Raw genomic sequence first — 16,353 nt, forward strand, 5'->3', positions numbered from 1 at the left:
AATCTACAGCAATAAATCTTGCCTCATGACCGCAAGCACAGAGCTCTGCTTCTCAGTGCTTCATGGTTTGCGTGGCATTGGATGGGTGTACTTTTCCTGAACGACAGGTCAAAGCAGCGCTGTCTGAGGCCGTGCCAAGCCCTGTGGCTGCGGCCAGCATGGTAAAGATGGTATATTCCAGGCTTTATGGAAAGTGAGACCACATGTGTGTTCCTGTGCAATAAAATGAATCAAGCATTCATTCATGATGACTGTGAGCAGGTTGGGATGAAATGATGATGATACAGTACAACCAGGGGCATTGATTGAATTATGAAACTGCTGTGCCTAGAACCCAGTAAAATATTACTGTCTGACACGGTCTGAGATTGTCTGATAATCCTTTTCCCTAGTAATATATAGCAATCATGTTGTTTGCTATTAAAGCTGTCTCTGTGGCAGTGCCCTTCCAAAAGGTACATGTTTAACTTATTTACCCCATAGGTGTGCATATTAGTACCTTAAAGGTAGGCCTACAAATTTGATCAGTCAAACGGGTTTACAAAAATGTCTGCAATTCAGTTTGATTTATTCAGACAGTTCAGTTCACTCACGCATTGAATCGTTTGTAGCGGTTTCTCACCGTAATGGGATACTTTATCCACCTTATTTTTCAGGTAAGAGCGGGCGCGGCCATTTGTAATTTTGATGGTTTCAGCTGTCATTCGCTTACAGTTATTTTTAGCTGTACAAAAAACTCGTTACGCTGCTTAATATTGCAAACTGGTATTTCTTGGTATGGAGAGATTCTGAATGAAGGAATGGTCTCTGATCTCTTGTCAGGTGTTCTCCAAACTCATCAGGCATTAAAGGTGAAGACTCAGAGCTGTTATCTTGGCAAAAGGAAGTTGCAAAAAGTATTGAATAAAAGAGTGCCAATAATTGTGGCCAACGTATTTTGGAGAAAAACATTTATTTCATAATGTGATTTTTCCCCCCACTTTCAATTCTTTTCCTTCAATGAAAGGTTAGATTTTTGCTAATTTTATGAATTAAAGATCAAAATGATAAACAATGCAGATTTATTTTTACAGTCATCTTTGATCATATTTACCAAGGGTGCCAATAATTCTGACCACCACTGTATGTAAACATAGCACCTATCTGAATGTTTGTTTAGACGCTTTTGTAGATGTGAGCTCCAGGCCATCAACGACGGTTCAGCGCTCATGTACCCGCAGAGAACAGCTTAATCTCAGCCAGGCTCTTGTGTAGATAGTGTTTAAACATGAGGTGTAATTCGTTTTGGGGTATATCAAATGGGCAATCTTTGGTCTTTGGAACACAAATTAAGATATTTTTGTTGAAATCCGATGGCTCAGTGAGGCCTCCATAGCCAGCAATGACATTTCCTCTCTCAAGATCCATTAATGTAATTTCATATGAGTACAGTTGGTCAATATTAATATTATAAAGCGACGAGAATATTTTTGGTGCCAAAAAAACAAAATAATGACTTATATAGTGATGGCCGATTTCAAAACACTGCTTCAGGAAGATTCAGAGCATTATGAATCAGTGTATCAAATCCGCGGTTTGGAGCACCAAAGTCACGTGATTTCAGCAGTTTGGCGGTTTGACACGCGATCCGAATCATGATTCGACACACTGATTCATTTGTGCTCCGATGCTTCATAAAGCAGTGTTTTGAAATCAGCCATCACTATACAAGTTGTTATTTTGTTTTTTTGGCACACCAAAAATATTCTCGTTGCTTTATAATTTTAATATTGAACCACTGTACTCACATGAACAGATTTAAATATGTTTTTAGTACATTTATGGATCTTGAGAGAGGAAATGTCATTGCTCCCTATGGAGGCCTCACTGAGTCATCGGATTTCAACTAAAATATCTTAATTTGTGTTCCGAAGATTAACGAAGGTCTTACGGGTTTGGAACGGCATGAGGGTAAGTAATAAATTACATTATTTTCATTTTTGGGTTAACTAACCCTTTAATTAAAATATTGTTCAATAAATAATATTTTATATAAATAAGATGCCATATTTTTGGTATTGAGAAAGTCCGTTAGTGATTTCGGCTTCAGTTAAAGTTACATTAATACGCCATTAGATGGCGCCAAAGACTGCCTTTATGAGTGAGTAAGTGAGTTAGTCACAAGGACTTTTATATTGAAATGGACTGAAACAAGGAAACAAGGACATTGTTTTTACTTTAAACAACATCTTGCGACCCGCAACTGACAAATGCATTGACTAGCGCTGTCATGGGAAATCCTCTCAAATGTTAAAAAGACAGAAAAAGATGTTGCTTTCCTCAGCGGACATTCAAACTGATTTTGTGATTATGAATGTAAGATTGACTTGAAGATTATCAGCTAGATGCAGGTAATGCACTTGCTTAGGCGATCTTTCTCTCATAATACTCTACATATTACAATGAACTTCAATGAAGCGACTCAGCGTTCCTTCATTATTAGTTCTAAAGTGACATTTTAGAATTAGTAACGGATCTTGGGCTCAACTGTTAAACTGTAAACTTGAGATTTGAATCCGTGGCAGAAGGTAGTAGTGCTGCACAAAAGAAGGTTTTAAAGACACTCCATTGTTGTTTATTATTTATTTACACACTCGTAGCCGTGCGATATGGCTCTATATCAGCACGGCTGTGATTCGGCAAAGGCATGAGGCCGAGCTGATATAGAGCAATATCTCATGGCTACGATATATCGCATGATATTGCTTATACAATCCATTCCTCTGTATAAAACAAAACTCACAAATGTCTTCTATCATTCGTGTGTCCACGACGAAGCAGCAGTTTATTGCGCGTGCAGCTTGTGAAGGAATAACACGCTCTGTGCGTATATGCACATCTTTGCTCTGTACTGCAGGTAAAGACATTTTATATCTACATATCCAAAAACAGTATCTAAAAGAATAAAAAATATGAGAACATTTTTTGATGGCGGGTTGTGGCCCAATGCTTATAAAAGGTTAGAAACACTCTAGAAACGAAGAGGCAGGTACTAGACCCACTGATTTTCATACACGTGTCAACTTCAGCCTCATTCCAAACATGTTTGACTTTTTTTCATGCACAAAAGATATTTTGAAGAATGTTTGTAACCAGGCAGTTTTGGTTGCCATTTAGCATTGTGTGGACAAAAAAAAACTAGACATTTCTTGAAATATCTTTGTTCCACGGAAGAAGAAAAAAAAAAAAGTAATGTCAACATAAGCATTGGAATTTTACTGTTGTTGAGTCTTTACCACTGAATAAAAAAAAAAGTCTAGTTTTATGTTAGCTCATATTATTCTGAGGAAGATTGTCTTATTTCCGATCTCAGGCCTGGAGGTCCCTTATCTAAACCAGTTTATGATAAAAACCAAATGTATCCTTGGTTTGTCAGGTCTGGTCATGAAATAAAATTTATCTGCCCAGTTTTCCTGTCTCCCGAAGATGAACACTTATCAGTCAGCCATGTGGCACGGCGCACATCTTTAAGCCATTTGCGGAGAGAGCAGATAAAGAAGCTCATTCAGGGGTCCCTTCATCTCAGGGGAAGTGGGTGAGACTCTCTCTCTTAAGAGACTGACGTTCAGCAGACCTCTGTGCGCCGCTGTCTTCATACCCTGCAGTTCTGACTACTTTAATGTGTTTTGATAGACGATCCTAAATACCTGCATATAGCTGAACTATTTTAATTAAAGAGACAGTTGACCCCAAAATTCTAATCCTGTAATTCATGTCATTCTAAAAATAAATAAATATATAAATAAAAAATAAGAATTCAGTGATAGTTATTGGGGTTCAGTGTTGCTTAGACTGCAATGTTCTTCAATATACAGGTTTGGAACCACATGAGAATTTTTTTGCTGCATTTATTTGATAAACAGTAATATTATTGTGAAATATTATTACAATTTAAATAGTGGTTCCCTTTCAGTCGGTCACTTTGATGTTATGTCAGAGACTGACGAAATGGGGTCTCGCCCAAGAGCCCAATCACCTTCGAGTGTAACAAAACGAGCCAATGATACGAAGAGTATCTTGGTCTGCGGAATTTGCATGCGCAAGCTCCACCCCACACTGTGGGTATATAAGGAGCAGCGCGAGCAACTCGCATTCAAGCTTTCGCTTCGGAGCCGAGCACATCGTTGCCTTCACTGGAGTGTTTCTTCAGAACGAGTTTGCAGTACTGGTGTGATGGCGCATTTCAGCGGATTCCAGTGTTCCTGCCTTGCCTGTTTCCCCTGAGTGCTTCAGTACTAAAAGAGTGTTTTTCTGAAAGAGCTTCACGGGTTTTAAAGGTCACGTCCTTTTAAAGATGTCGTACCGCCCGTGTGTTTCTGGGTGCGGTCGGTATATGGTTCCTCTTGACGGCCATGATCGCTGTCTCACGTGCTTGGGCTTCCAGCACGCTGAGGCGGCTTTTGTGGATGGTTCATGTTCTCATTGTGGGAACATGACCATCAAGATGCTTAGATCAAGACTCGATTACCTGAAACAGTATCGAGTCCCCCACCCCAACCTGCATCAGCCACACCCCAACCTAGTTCCTCTTCTCGTGAGGGGGCTATCTCGGCTGGTGGCCACGGTGATCTGAGGGTTATGGTGTGGAACACCCTGACGAGTCAGCCTCCTCGGGCCGCGCCCCCCTCCCAGGCATCTCAGCCGGTGGAGCTTCTGGATGGGCCTGCTGCCTCCTCCTTTGGGGGACCCAGCGTCTCATTTGGGGCTCCAGAGGATGATCGTATGTCGATCGCTGCATCTCAAGGCGGGTTTGAGTCCTTGGGAGATGATGATTCGGCTGTGTTGCCTCCCACTGGGAGAGCAGCGTCGTCCGCGTCAGATCCCGAGCTGACGGCCATGCTTGCCCGGGCAGCTGAGAGCATTGGGTTGGAGTGGAATCTTGGGTAGAGCTTCCCAACCCGTCCCGATGGCTCATTCGAACGATCAGGCTCGGCTATGTGATTCAGTTCGCTCGGCGTCCCCCCAGATTCTGCGGGGTCCGCGCTATGATGGTGGGCAAGGACGCCCCTGTCATGCGTTCGGAGATTGCTACTCTTTTGGCAAAGGGTGCAATAGAGCCGGTCTCTCCAGCCGAGATGAAGTCAGGGTTTTACAGCCCATACTTCATAGTACCCAAGAAAACAGGTGGGTTACGGCCAATCCTGGACCTTCGGGCCTTGAACCGGACTCTTCACAGACTCCCGTTCAAGATGTTAACGCCCAAACGCATTTTCGAATGTGTTCGTCCACTAGATTGGTTTGCAGCGATCGACCTGAAGGATGTGTACTTTCATGTCTCCATTCCGTATTTATCATAAATGTACCCCGACTCTAAAAAACACCAGGAGAAATATGCCCAGGGTCTCTGGTCACGTGTGTGAACATGCCATAGACCTGCTGCAAGGAGGCATGAGGACTGCAAATGAAGGACAGCTGATCCATGTGTAACCATATGACCCCAGACATGTTTAAGAACTTGCAAGTGCCTTGGTGGAAGAGTGGAGTAACATCTCATAGCAAGAACTGGCAAATCTGTCCATGAAGATGAGATGAACTTAAATCAGCTGGTGGAAACACCAAATATTGGCTGCTACTTACAATAGCAAACCCCCCTTGTTCAGGGAGTCTAAATATCTGTGAAACTTGTTCAGATTTTTCAAATATTTACGTTAAGACATTTGCTGGAAATTAAAGCAGTTGAAAGTGAGAAGATGTTTCTTTTTTTACTGAGTTTATATGCAAATCTCTGAGTAACATACTAGCTCATTTCAATATGAAAGTAAACTAAGCCAGTCCTCTTCCGTTTCATAAATGAGTGTTGTGAGGAAGGCCACAGTGCCTGATCTCAGCGGTTACATAATTGCATCCAGCTGCTGTTGATTGGATCTGATTTGTGGTGCCACTGTTATACTGTGGCTAACTGCTCTGGGGTGCGTTTCCCAAAGCGAACTATGGTCACAAGTTCCGTCTTTACCAATAGATTTCAATGGGACTTACGACCACAGTTGACTAAGGATGCTTTCGGGAAACTCACCCCTGGAGGACAGACTCACTGATAAAGGCTGGCCCACACTAATGTTGGTCTCTGAATAAAACTATTTGGTAACACTTTACAATACGGGTGCACTAATATGCATTAATTCATGCTTAACTAATGCACAGATAATCATGTGTTAATGTATGACTCATGAAGAACTAAACCATTAATTAATGTCATACATTAACATGTGTGAGTCATACATTAACATGTGTGAGTCATACATTAACATGTGTGAGTCATACATTAACACATGATTATCTATTATATAATTTTTAAGTTGACCAAGATTTTTAAAATCTTATCAGATTTTCAAAATGCGAGACCACAAACATGATGATAAAAAAAAAAATCATAGTTTTAGTCATAGTTTTGTTCTTATTCGCCTTTATCCTACGCCCCATGACGCTTTGCATGAATTATGGGAGTAACTTCCGTTCAACTGTAAACAATCAACAAAAGGTTCACTCTATGTATAATAAGCAATTTCAAAAACTGGGTGCAATGAGATCACAATCTGCTCACCCTTCAACTGCTGAACATTAAAAGGACGTTTAAAATTGTAAAAGCAACAGTACATGTTATATGTTTTTCATACTGTTACAGCAGAATACAAGCAAACTAAAAAAAGATCCATATTTAACACGTTATAAAGTAAAATAACTAGCTTCTGCCAGACCGCCTTCCGTATTCAACTTACGAAGTGTAACACCTTTCGCAGAAGGCCTTTATAAACCCCTCGGATCCGTGTGGAGTACATTTATGATGGAAGCGCTTTTTTGAGCTTCAAACAGGTGGTTTCTGTTCACTGCCATTATAAAGCTTTGGAACATTTATAATATAACTCAGATTGTGTTCATCAGAAAGAAGAAAGTCATATACACCCTAGGATGGCTTGAGTAAATCATGGGGTAATTTTTATCTTAAAGTTAACTTAATTCTTTAAGGCTGGCAGAAGTGGTTGGAGATTCTCTTATTTAGGCTCATCTTTCCATTAAACACAATGTTCTGTCATGAAACTCTAGATGGCGCAGGCTGATAGGTCCTTCTGCAATCTGCTCACAGTCACATCATTCTCTATAGGGCACAGCTGATTGGTTCCTGCTGTATCAGTAGAGGGTTTCTGAAAGCTCACTGCTCAACCAAATTACTTGGTCAGCATTTGCTATGCAGTTGCAGCACACTTTCAGAAACCCTCCACCTGTATAGATCTGCTACAGATCGGGTAATTCATATATGCTATATTGTACAGCAGCAGCAGCAGCAGCATGTCTTACTTGCTCACAGCAGTGTGTCGTGTATGTATTGACAGTAGCAAGTCCTGTACTTGATCTGCAGCAGCAGCATCAGCAGATCTATTCCGCCAAGACCAAACATATCAGCACTGTCATATCCATTACCATGCTAATAACCCTCATAGAGTTGTCATGATCGAAATGTATTTCTATATTATGTACACTTCTGTAATTGTAAAAAAAAAAAAAAAAAAAAAAAAAAAAGTAGTGCTAGCCCAGGGGTAGGCAAGTTCAGTCCAAGAGAGCCGCTGTCCAGCAGAGTTTAGCTCCAACCTTAATCAAACACACCTAATGCTGATTGCCCCCTAATGATGATTGGTTACACATTTGTTGTTGGTGTCTGCCCGACTAACTTCCAAACAGTGTTTTTTAAAACTACATACCCCACCTTTAAACAGGAAAAAAACAACAACTGAAAAGCAATGTAATTAAAATAAATACTTGAACACAACAACACACCAAAGTGGATATTGCATCGCTAGAAACCTATAACAATGCAATTACAGACTGGCTAAGAACACACAGCTATGTTTAAGTATTTCTGGCCTTATGCTTTGTTTACACATGGCAATTTGATGGTAACAATTTTTTTTTTCATCCCGGCAAATTTCCAGAACTGATTTACCTGCATTTCTCAAAAGGTCTTGTTCATACAAGATCCGTAAACAGAAATGTACCGGTAATTGTGCGGAAAGGGCTACATGTGTGAAAGCTTACAACCCAGGTTCCTCAAAATAATTGTCTACCTTCCCACCAATATATAACCTGCCGAGGCAAAAAGTAATGTCAAATCTCTCCTTAACAAGGGACAAATCCAAAACCTTCAAACTGAAAAATCACCCCACACACATGGAGTGTATATTTTTTATTGAATCAGTATGTACTAAAATATACAAAACACTGACACTTGCCAATCCAGCGGCAACATAGTGATGCAATGATTTAAAGGAATCCTCAATCCTTTTCTCCCAAATTTCAATGTGTACGGAACAGCTTTCATTTCATGGACACTGCATAGAAATGGCTTCTTTTACCCTGATATTTGTTACTTCTCACAAGGGGGTGTATGTGTGTGTTTGTAGGGGGATGTGGGTACAATATACTGCCTACATTCAGAAACCCAATTTTTCCAGCTTTATTTTAATATTGTAGGTAGTATTTACAACAAAAAGTCCATTACCGAAAGTATTTTTCAGATTTTCCAGTTCTGGTATTCATAGTTCGAAAGGTTCATTCTTTGGTACAGTACATACCACAAAAAGAAAAAAAAAAAAAAAAAAAAAGGAATAAAAGAATATAACATAACACTGTTCATCTTCTTTCTCTAATAAAAGTTGTTAGCAGTTATTTTCAATACATTACATGTTTCGTATTAAAAAGAGCTTTGCTAATAGATCATAAAGCTTTCTCACAGTAGGCTTTTGACCAACACATCTTTCTGCTCTGCTTCGCTGGTATTATATTTTAAGACTGCAGCATGAGGAATAAATAAAAAGAATGGCTCTGCAAAGAATGCTGGTGAAGACAACGGCTCTAAAACGACGTAAGAACAAGAGTCACGACAGACGCAAATGTCTTTGGTCCGCGGAAGATAATCTCTCCCATTCCATCTGGCAGATTCAATTCCCACATTTATTCAGAGTTCAAACGTACTGTAGCTTAAGTGTAGTTCTCGTTGTATTCGACGACACGAGCGCCTATCTTCTTTGTTCTTGAAGAATGGTGTGCTGTTATCTCTCATAATTCATTTAATTGTACCAGCTGCAGTGGTTGTATTGTTTAGTGCAAAAAAACAACCCTTTTGAAATCATTCAATCTGCTATGTTGTAAAATGAATGAGAAAATAATAGAAGAATAGGAATTTAAAAAATGCACGTTCCAGTTTGATGTTGAACACTAATATAAACGACCACATCGCTCTCTCCGATGAGTTTTGTTTACTTCATTCACATCTGTTACTATCCTTTAAACGATTGTAACGTGAGTTTCTGACATAGCGAGCACACACCTCGATAAGAAACAAACATAACAGCACCTTTTGGAAAAGAACAGTCATTAAGACTTCTGAATGCACTCCCAACGGAAACAGCCGTCATCTTCATTAGCAGTGTGGATCCACAGTTTCCATGACTCGCTGACATCCAGAGAGCGCTCAACCTCGCTGACCTTGTGACAGTTTGCTCTCCTCATCGTCCGCTTCAGATCGCTGATGTGTTTCAGTCTCCATAGCGACAGACCGTTAACAGGTTGCTGCCTTCAAATGAGCTCGGATTTTAGTTCGGCTCACATGGCCACTAGGGGTCCTCGTCCATATCATCCAGGTTTGGAGCCATGATGAAGTGCTTAGGGTACACCAGACTGTGCTCGTAAGCGTACTTTTCCCAGCGTGCGTCATCGCTCTCGTGAGTAATGTAGCGTTCCCCTCGGCGCGTCTCAAACTCTCGCAGATCAAGCCATGTCTGGTAGTCCTGGGACAGTGCAGACATGGACAGGTTGAGGTACAAAGCTCTAATAAAACGTTCAGAGAAGTCATTTTACAGGTCTGTAGGCTCCTTACCTGTAGCCATGGATGACTGAGGGTCTTATCCACACTGTAACGCTTCCTCATCTTGACTTGGAGAAGATTGTTGATCAGATCTGTAGCTGTGGAGTTCAAATACATGATTAGGATGTTACAAAATTATGGATCTGGGGCGCATTAACCAAAAGAGCAATATGTACACTTAGAAAAAAAAAAGTTAATTCAAGTGTGCTGTTAGTAAAAGAGTATACTTTCAGTCTAGGAGGTTTATGAACGTATCGGAGATATACATGCAAGAATGATGATAAACACAATTATGGGAAAATTGAAAGAAAATAAGAAAAGAATACTTGGCATATACTGACAAATACAGATTTTTTTATTTATTGTTTTTTTTTTTAAAGTGAAGTTAAAAAATATATATTTATTTCATATTTTATTTTTAAATCATGAAACTTTATGTAAAAAAAAAATGTGTCCAGCATTTTCATGTCACTACCGAAACAGTGTATGTTTTAGTCCACTGAATAAGATCAGGAAATATTCCTGTCCCTCTCTCTCATAGCCTCTCTTTCATATCAGATAGGACCATCATTTTGAGTTAAATGTGTTCAAAAGTCTGAAATCTGTGTGTAAATATAAAGAACGTCACTAACCAAACACTTTTTTCTGCAATTAAGCAATCTTTATTCCATTAAATGTAGTTTTTATGTGTACAACTGTTCAGAGCTGTGCTAGCTAACCATGTCTGATTATCATCTTTGAGCGGCTCAAAAGTGTCGAAAATTGTCACTACCGAAACAGTCAGTACCGAAACATGTGGTGAAGTTTCGGTAGTGACATCATTGTTTTTTTTTGAGTGTCATTTGATAACATTTAGTTTGTTTTCTGTGTACACCTGTTCAGAGCTGTGCTAATGAACATCTGTGAGCTAGGCTCAAAAATATCTCAAATTGTCACTACCGAAAATGTGCAATCATGACCGAAACATGTCATCATTGTACAAAAGGGAACACATAATCATTTATTTGGGGAAGATAAACAAAATTTTAGTAGTTATGCAAACCATTAGTATTTTAATGTTTTAGTATGAGAGTTAAAATTCTGTATTGTGATGTGGTCGATACCAACACATTACTGTCACTACCGAAAATATGCAGTCGTGACTGAAACATGGGATGTTTTGTCAAAAATAAAGTATACTGAATTATCAACTAAGATGTTCTGACAGTGTTTGGTTCAATGTATATTCAGACTAATGAATCCTTAATTTTGAAATCAGTATGATTAACTTTATGCCTTTTACAAAGAAAGACTGGATTCAAAATACAACAAATCTCATAAATTACACTTGAAATATTGTTAAAAGTGCAACTGTTATTGATTTACCTGTGAAAACTATTTTAAAAAATAACAAAAACTATATTTACGAGGTAGATGTAAACAAAATGTTAATAAGTCAATGTAACCCTTCTTATTAAAATATTTATTATTGTATTTCAGGTATCTGCCAATAATATGTCTTAGCGAGATAATATTCAAATGCTTAGTTTTATGATCAAAGCTGTTGTTTTTATTGAGAGATGAACAAATAAACGTTCCTCAAAAGCCTGATGGATCATTTTAAAAATAATAATGTATAGATAATCAAGTAAATCTAAGTTGCTTCAGTCCAGTAAGTGTTCATCTTGAAATTACTAACAATATAAAAGTTATTCTTATGTTTACTTTATAAAAATCAGTAAAGATTTCACAGCAAAAAGACACGTGAACCACGAGCTGAAGGGGGACGTTTTTACTATTATACTAAAAGACCTTTTACTTGCTAAAAAAGTCTAAACTATCAATCAGACGACAGAAGGACTGTAGTAGATTGTGTGCAACAGGTTTTTTTCTTCTGCTCACCAAGGCTGCTTTTTTTTTTTTTAAAACAGTTAAAACAGTAATATTGTGAAATATAAAGTAACTGTTTTCTATTTTAATATATTTAAAATATAAAATGCAATTTACTCCTGTGATGGCAAAGCTGAAATTTCAGCAACAGTCTTCGGTGTCACATGATCCTTCAGAAATCATCGATGCTTATATGCTGCTCAATGAATATTTTTCATTATCAATGTTGAAAACAGTTGTGCTGATTAAAGTTTTTCTAGTGCATTTGTAAAGGATTTTTTGATGAATAGAAAATTCCGAACAGCAGAAATATTTTGCAACATTATAAATGTCTTAATGTCATTTTCATCAAATTAATACAGTAATATAAAACTGCAGTAATATAAAACAAATAGAGAGCTGTACAGAGGGTTTCTTCACACACAGTTCAACTATAAATTAAACTTATGTAATGATGAATTTAAGTATAATTGCTCCCACAAAAATAAACCAAGCAATAAAACTAAATTTGTAATGATGTGAAATGTAGAGACAGAGAAATGACATTTATAGTGTTGTAGAGGAGTATGACAGACTGAAATTGGGAGAGGCAGGTATAATCTTTCAGGTCTCGGGCGGAAAGAACTATTCTAAACACACACGGGGGTGGACAGTCTGCTCGCTGTCTGACACACATCTACACCTCTCCCTTTCCTCTGCGGCAAAAGACAGAAATCACACAGCAAAGTAAATGAAAAACACCTTATCCTCAGTCGTTTGTAAAACAAAGTCATGCATTAATGCCTCTAAGACCCGTTTATATTTGGTTGCAATTGCAACTATTTTATCCTGTGTTTTTTGGAACAAAAACATGGTGGTGTTTTTAGAAAGTAGCTACTTACCATCTGCAGAGATCTCTTTCCAGGGTGTTGGTGGGTACATGAACGCTGCGTTCTGGATTTGGTCATTAATATCCTCGTCCTCATTAAAGGGGAAGGTGCCACTCAAACTGACATAGATAATGACTCCCACTGACCACATATCTAGGGAACGGTTGTAGCCTTTGCTGCGCAGCACCTCCGGGGCCAAGTACGCTGGTGTGCCCACCACTGAGCGCCGGAAAGATTTCTCCCCGATGATCCGAGCAAACCCAAAGTCACACAGTTTTACCTGGAACACGAGAGCAAGCGCTCTAATTTGGTCATGTGTTGTTACAGGGATTTCCAAACTTTTTTTGTAAGCCCAACCCCAAGTATTTACATAAATTGTTAATATTTCAATAATCATGGTTTTCTGATGACAAGACATTTTTGGTGTTTTATTTTTATATTAAATTATTTAGTTATTTTAATTTTACTTTCTTTCTTTTTTTTAATTATTAGCTTTTCATTTTTTTCCCCAAGCATGTTCCAGGTACATCCAACTTTATCCTCATACATACAGTATACTCTTATATTGCCATAAAATGACTTTACTTGAAAACCACCAGAGGTTCATCAAACTTTGTGAATAATGTGGTTTTGTATTGTAATTTCTCAAGGACAACATGGCATATTCACTGTCGTTTACCTGAGGAAACGGCTCCGCAGACGCCAACAGCACATTTTCTGGCTTCAGGTCACAGTGAACAATGTTCTTGAAATGGAGATGTCGCAAAGCCACGAGGATCTACGACAGTAAAGCAGTCACTTAATTCCATGCATTTATCAACTGGATGGTGTTTCTAAAGCTTTAACTGGCCATCAATGCAATATTCACTTCAAATGTCAAGAAAAACCTTATGATTATCATCAACATAAACACTGTCCTGTTGCTCTGTCTGATTGAATAAATCGGAGAATTTAATTTCTCCCCAATATGAAAGCATTTTAGATGAGCAGCTAATGGGGGGTTCACACCAGACGCGACTTGCGCGAATAAATCGCGTCTTTAGTAATGTCTTTAGTAAATCCCGACAGTAGTTTTGCAACACGAAAAGAGGGTTTGTGCTGGTGCGAGCTGTTAGTAAATCTGTCTCCAAACCTCATGAAAACCACATATAAATCATATACTATCGTAATCGTGTGTTTATTAGCTTCATATTTCATGCATAGAAGCATTTCTTTGGGAAGTGAAAACACAAACAGACAGCGCAGGAAGCCACCAATGGTCATCAGATTGTATAAATCAGTGGATAATGAATAGAAATGATGATTCTGTCTATAATTTAATCTTTCTAATGAAACAGTTGGTCTGGATCAATCAAGTGCAGTTCTTTGCATAAATTCAAGCACGCTCCCCATCTTTCCTGTCGCAGTAACCACGGCTTCACCCACAACCTCTTTCATTTTGTACACCCTCTTTTCAGGCGAAAAATAACATGTAAAGACTCAAAGTTTGTCAGTGTCTGTTGGGGCAGTGTGAACATGACAGTTATATTTCATAAAATTTTAAACTTAATTGTCTGTTTGTTGGCGTCTGTCTGTGCGGTGTGAATTGGCCTTTAGAAATTCTTAATTTTACAGGGGCAATAGTCTGGAAACACAAATATTTTTCCATTCTCTGTTTTCTTTTTTCCATATTTATCCAGACCTGGAAATAAAATTCCATACTTTTCCATACTGCGTGGACCTAAAACAAAACTCATGTCCATTAGGACCTTATCCATATCTCATATTACATTATATTCAAAAGTTTGGGGTCAGTAGCATTTAGTTATTTATTTAAAATAATTTAATACCTTAATTCAGAAGGGTTAAGTTCAATTAAATCAATTAAGTTGATCAAAAGTAAGAGTAAAGACTTTTGCATTTTTACAAATAATTAAAAATACATAGAAATTCATTGAAAACATCCTGAAAAAATGTTTCACATTTTTCAATAATTAGAACTTGAGCAGCAAATCAGCATATCAGAATGATTTCTGAAGGATCATGTGACACTGAAGACTGGAGTAATGATGCTGAAAATTCAGCTTTGATCACAGGAATAAATTACATTTTAAAATATATTCACATAGAAATCAGTTATGCTTAAATTGTTGTAATATTTTACAATTTTGTAGTTGTTACTGTATTTTTTAAGCAGCCTTGGTGAGAATAAGAAGCATTTTTCAAAAACATTAAAAAAAAATCTTACAGACCCCAAACCTTTGAAAGGAAGATAGTTGGGTTGTGCAGGGTATAAAATGGACAACAATAATCATTCCTTTCAATGTTTAAACCAAAAAGCAAAGGCACTGACTATGAGGGTGGAATCACAATCATTCAATGTTTCCATTTACTTTCACAGAAACACTGCAGACAGAAGCATCTTAACCACATCGCAGCGGATCTGTGGCTTTAGAGCCATGGCTAACGGACGAGCTCCCGCAGCCCCCCGGGGACCCCAGAGCTCTAATCAACCCACAGACTCGCCGCTCTAAATGAGATCCAGATTACTGCCTCGTCTAAACAAAATGCACTTCAGAATAGATAAACGGGGAGAAATTTGATTTGAAGGGATAGGATGAGAGAAAAATATCTGCTAACCTGTGTGACCAGAAACTTAGTGATGCGCTCTGGAAGTTTGCTCTTCTCACTGGACAGGATCATCTCCAGCATGTCGCCATGGAGTTTCTCCATGACAACAAAGACTCGTTCTGGAGTCTCAAACATACACTCCAGGTTTACAATGCCAGGATGGTGCAAATTCTGTAAGTAAAAGAACAACCACATAAATATATTGAAGAGAACAGCTCTCTCCATCATTATGCATTATGTGTCCATATCCACAACTCTGATTATGGAGAGATAACATTAAAAAGACTGATCACCTGTAAAATGGCAACCTCGTTTCTCAGCTGGCTCTCCTGTTTGGTGGGGAATCTCATTTTGTCTATTACTTTGATGGCCACATCTCTGCCTGTTTTTCTATGTTTCCCTTGAAACAGAATAGAAAAATCATTTGAAATGCAGCACAAGCACATTTTAAGGAAATTATTTAGCAAAAAAGACTAAGTGATAAAACTAAAGATCGTTCAAAATTAAGATGAAATGTATTTGGTGTGAATAGTGTATATTATAAATAGTACAAGTAGGGGACACAATTATAAACCCTACAAAAGAAACCCAGATACCAGATATTTAAAAAAATGTAATTAGTTACCACTTGAAGTAAACTTGAACCCATCTTTTATACACTTTGTTTTCATACACAGGTTCTTTTGTTCTTTGATTAACATTAATGACAGATGGCAGCAGGTTTATTAGGCTGCTGTCACTTTAAGACTGGACGCCCATGATGCGGATCTGACACACATCCCATTTTCTCACAACTCTACGTTCATTTAACACATTTTATCTCATTTAAGACTGTGGTTACGAGGATTCTTGAGAAAGTGGCATTTTGACATAATTTTGTGTGTTTTTGTCTGTTCAAGCACGAAAAAGAATGTGGCAGGCGGATTCACAGATATATATATATATATATATATATATATATATATATATATATATATATATATATATATATATATATATATATATATATATAGAATACTTAATCTTCCTCTGTACCTCCATAAACGATGCCAAACTGTCCAGAGCCCAACACTTCATCAGCAAAGATCTGATAGATTGAGCTGATGTCCT

At 38.1% G+C, this 16,353-nt stretch overlaps 1 protein-coding gene across 2 annotated transcripts in view; it reads right to left on the bottom strand.

Annotated features, from left to right (window-relative positions):
* Positions 1-8,200: 8,200 nt before the first annotated feature.
* prkd3 (protein kinase D3) overlaps positions 8,201-16,353 on the bottom strand; it is a 93,787-nt gene continuing 85,634 nt past the window's right edge. For both annotated transcript variants that reach the window (XM_048190545.1, XM_048190546.1), the window contains 7 exons: positions 16,279-16,351; positions 15,537-15,643; positions 15,253-15,414; positions 13,313-13,411; positions 12,646-12,913; positions 9,908-9,993; positions 8,201-9,818 (listed from right to left, as the gene is read on the bottom strand). In XM_048190545.1, the coding sequence (XP_048046502.1) occupies positions 9,645-9,818; positions 9,908-9,993; positions 12,646-12,913; positions 13,313-13,411; positions 15,253-15,414; positions 15,537-15,643; positions 16,279-16,351 (969 nt within the window). In that variant the 3' untranslated portion in view covers positions 8,201-9,644. The remainder of the gene's footprint in view (positions 9,819-9,907; positions 9,994-12,645; positions 12,914-13,312; positions 13,412-15,252; positions 15,415-15,536; positions 15,644-16,278; positions 16,352-16,353) is intronic.

The sequence above is a fragment of the Megalobrama amblycephala genome, linkage group LG5 (genome assembly GCF_018812025.1).
Source record: "Megalobrama amblycephala isolate DHTTF-2021 linkage group LG5, ASM1881202v1, whole genome shotgun sequence".
NCBI classification, from domain to species: Eukaryota; Metazoa; Chordata; class Actinopteri; order Cypriniformes; family Xenocyprididae; genus Megalobrama; species Megalobrama amblycephala.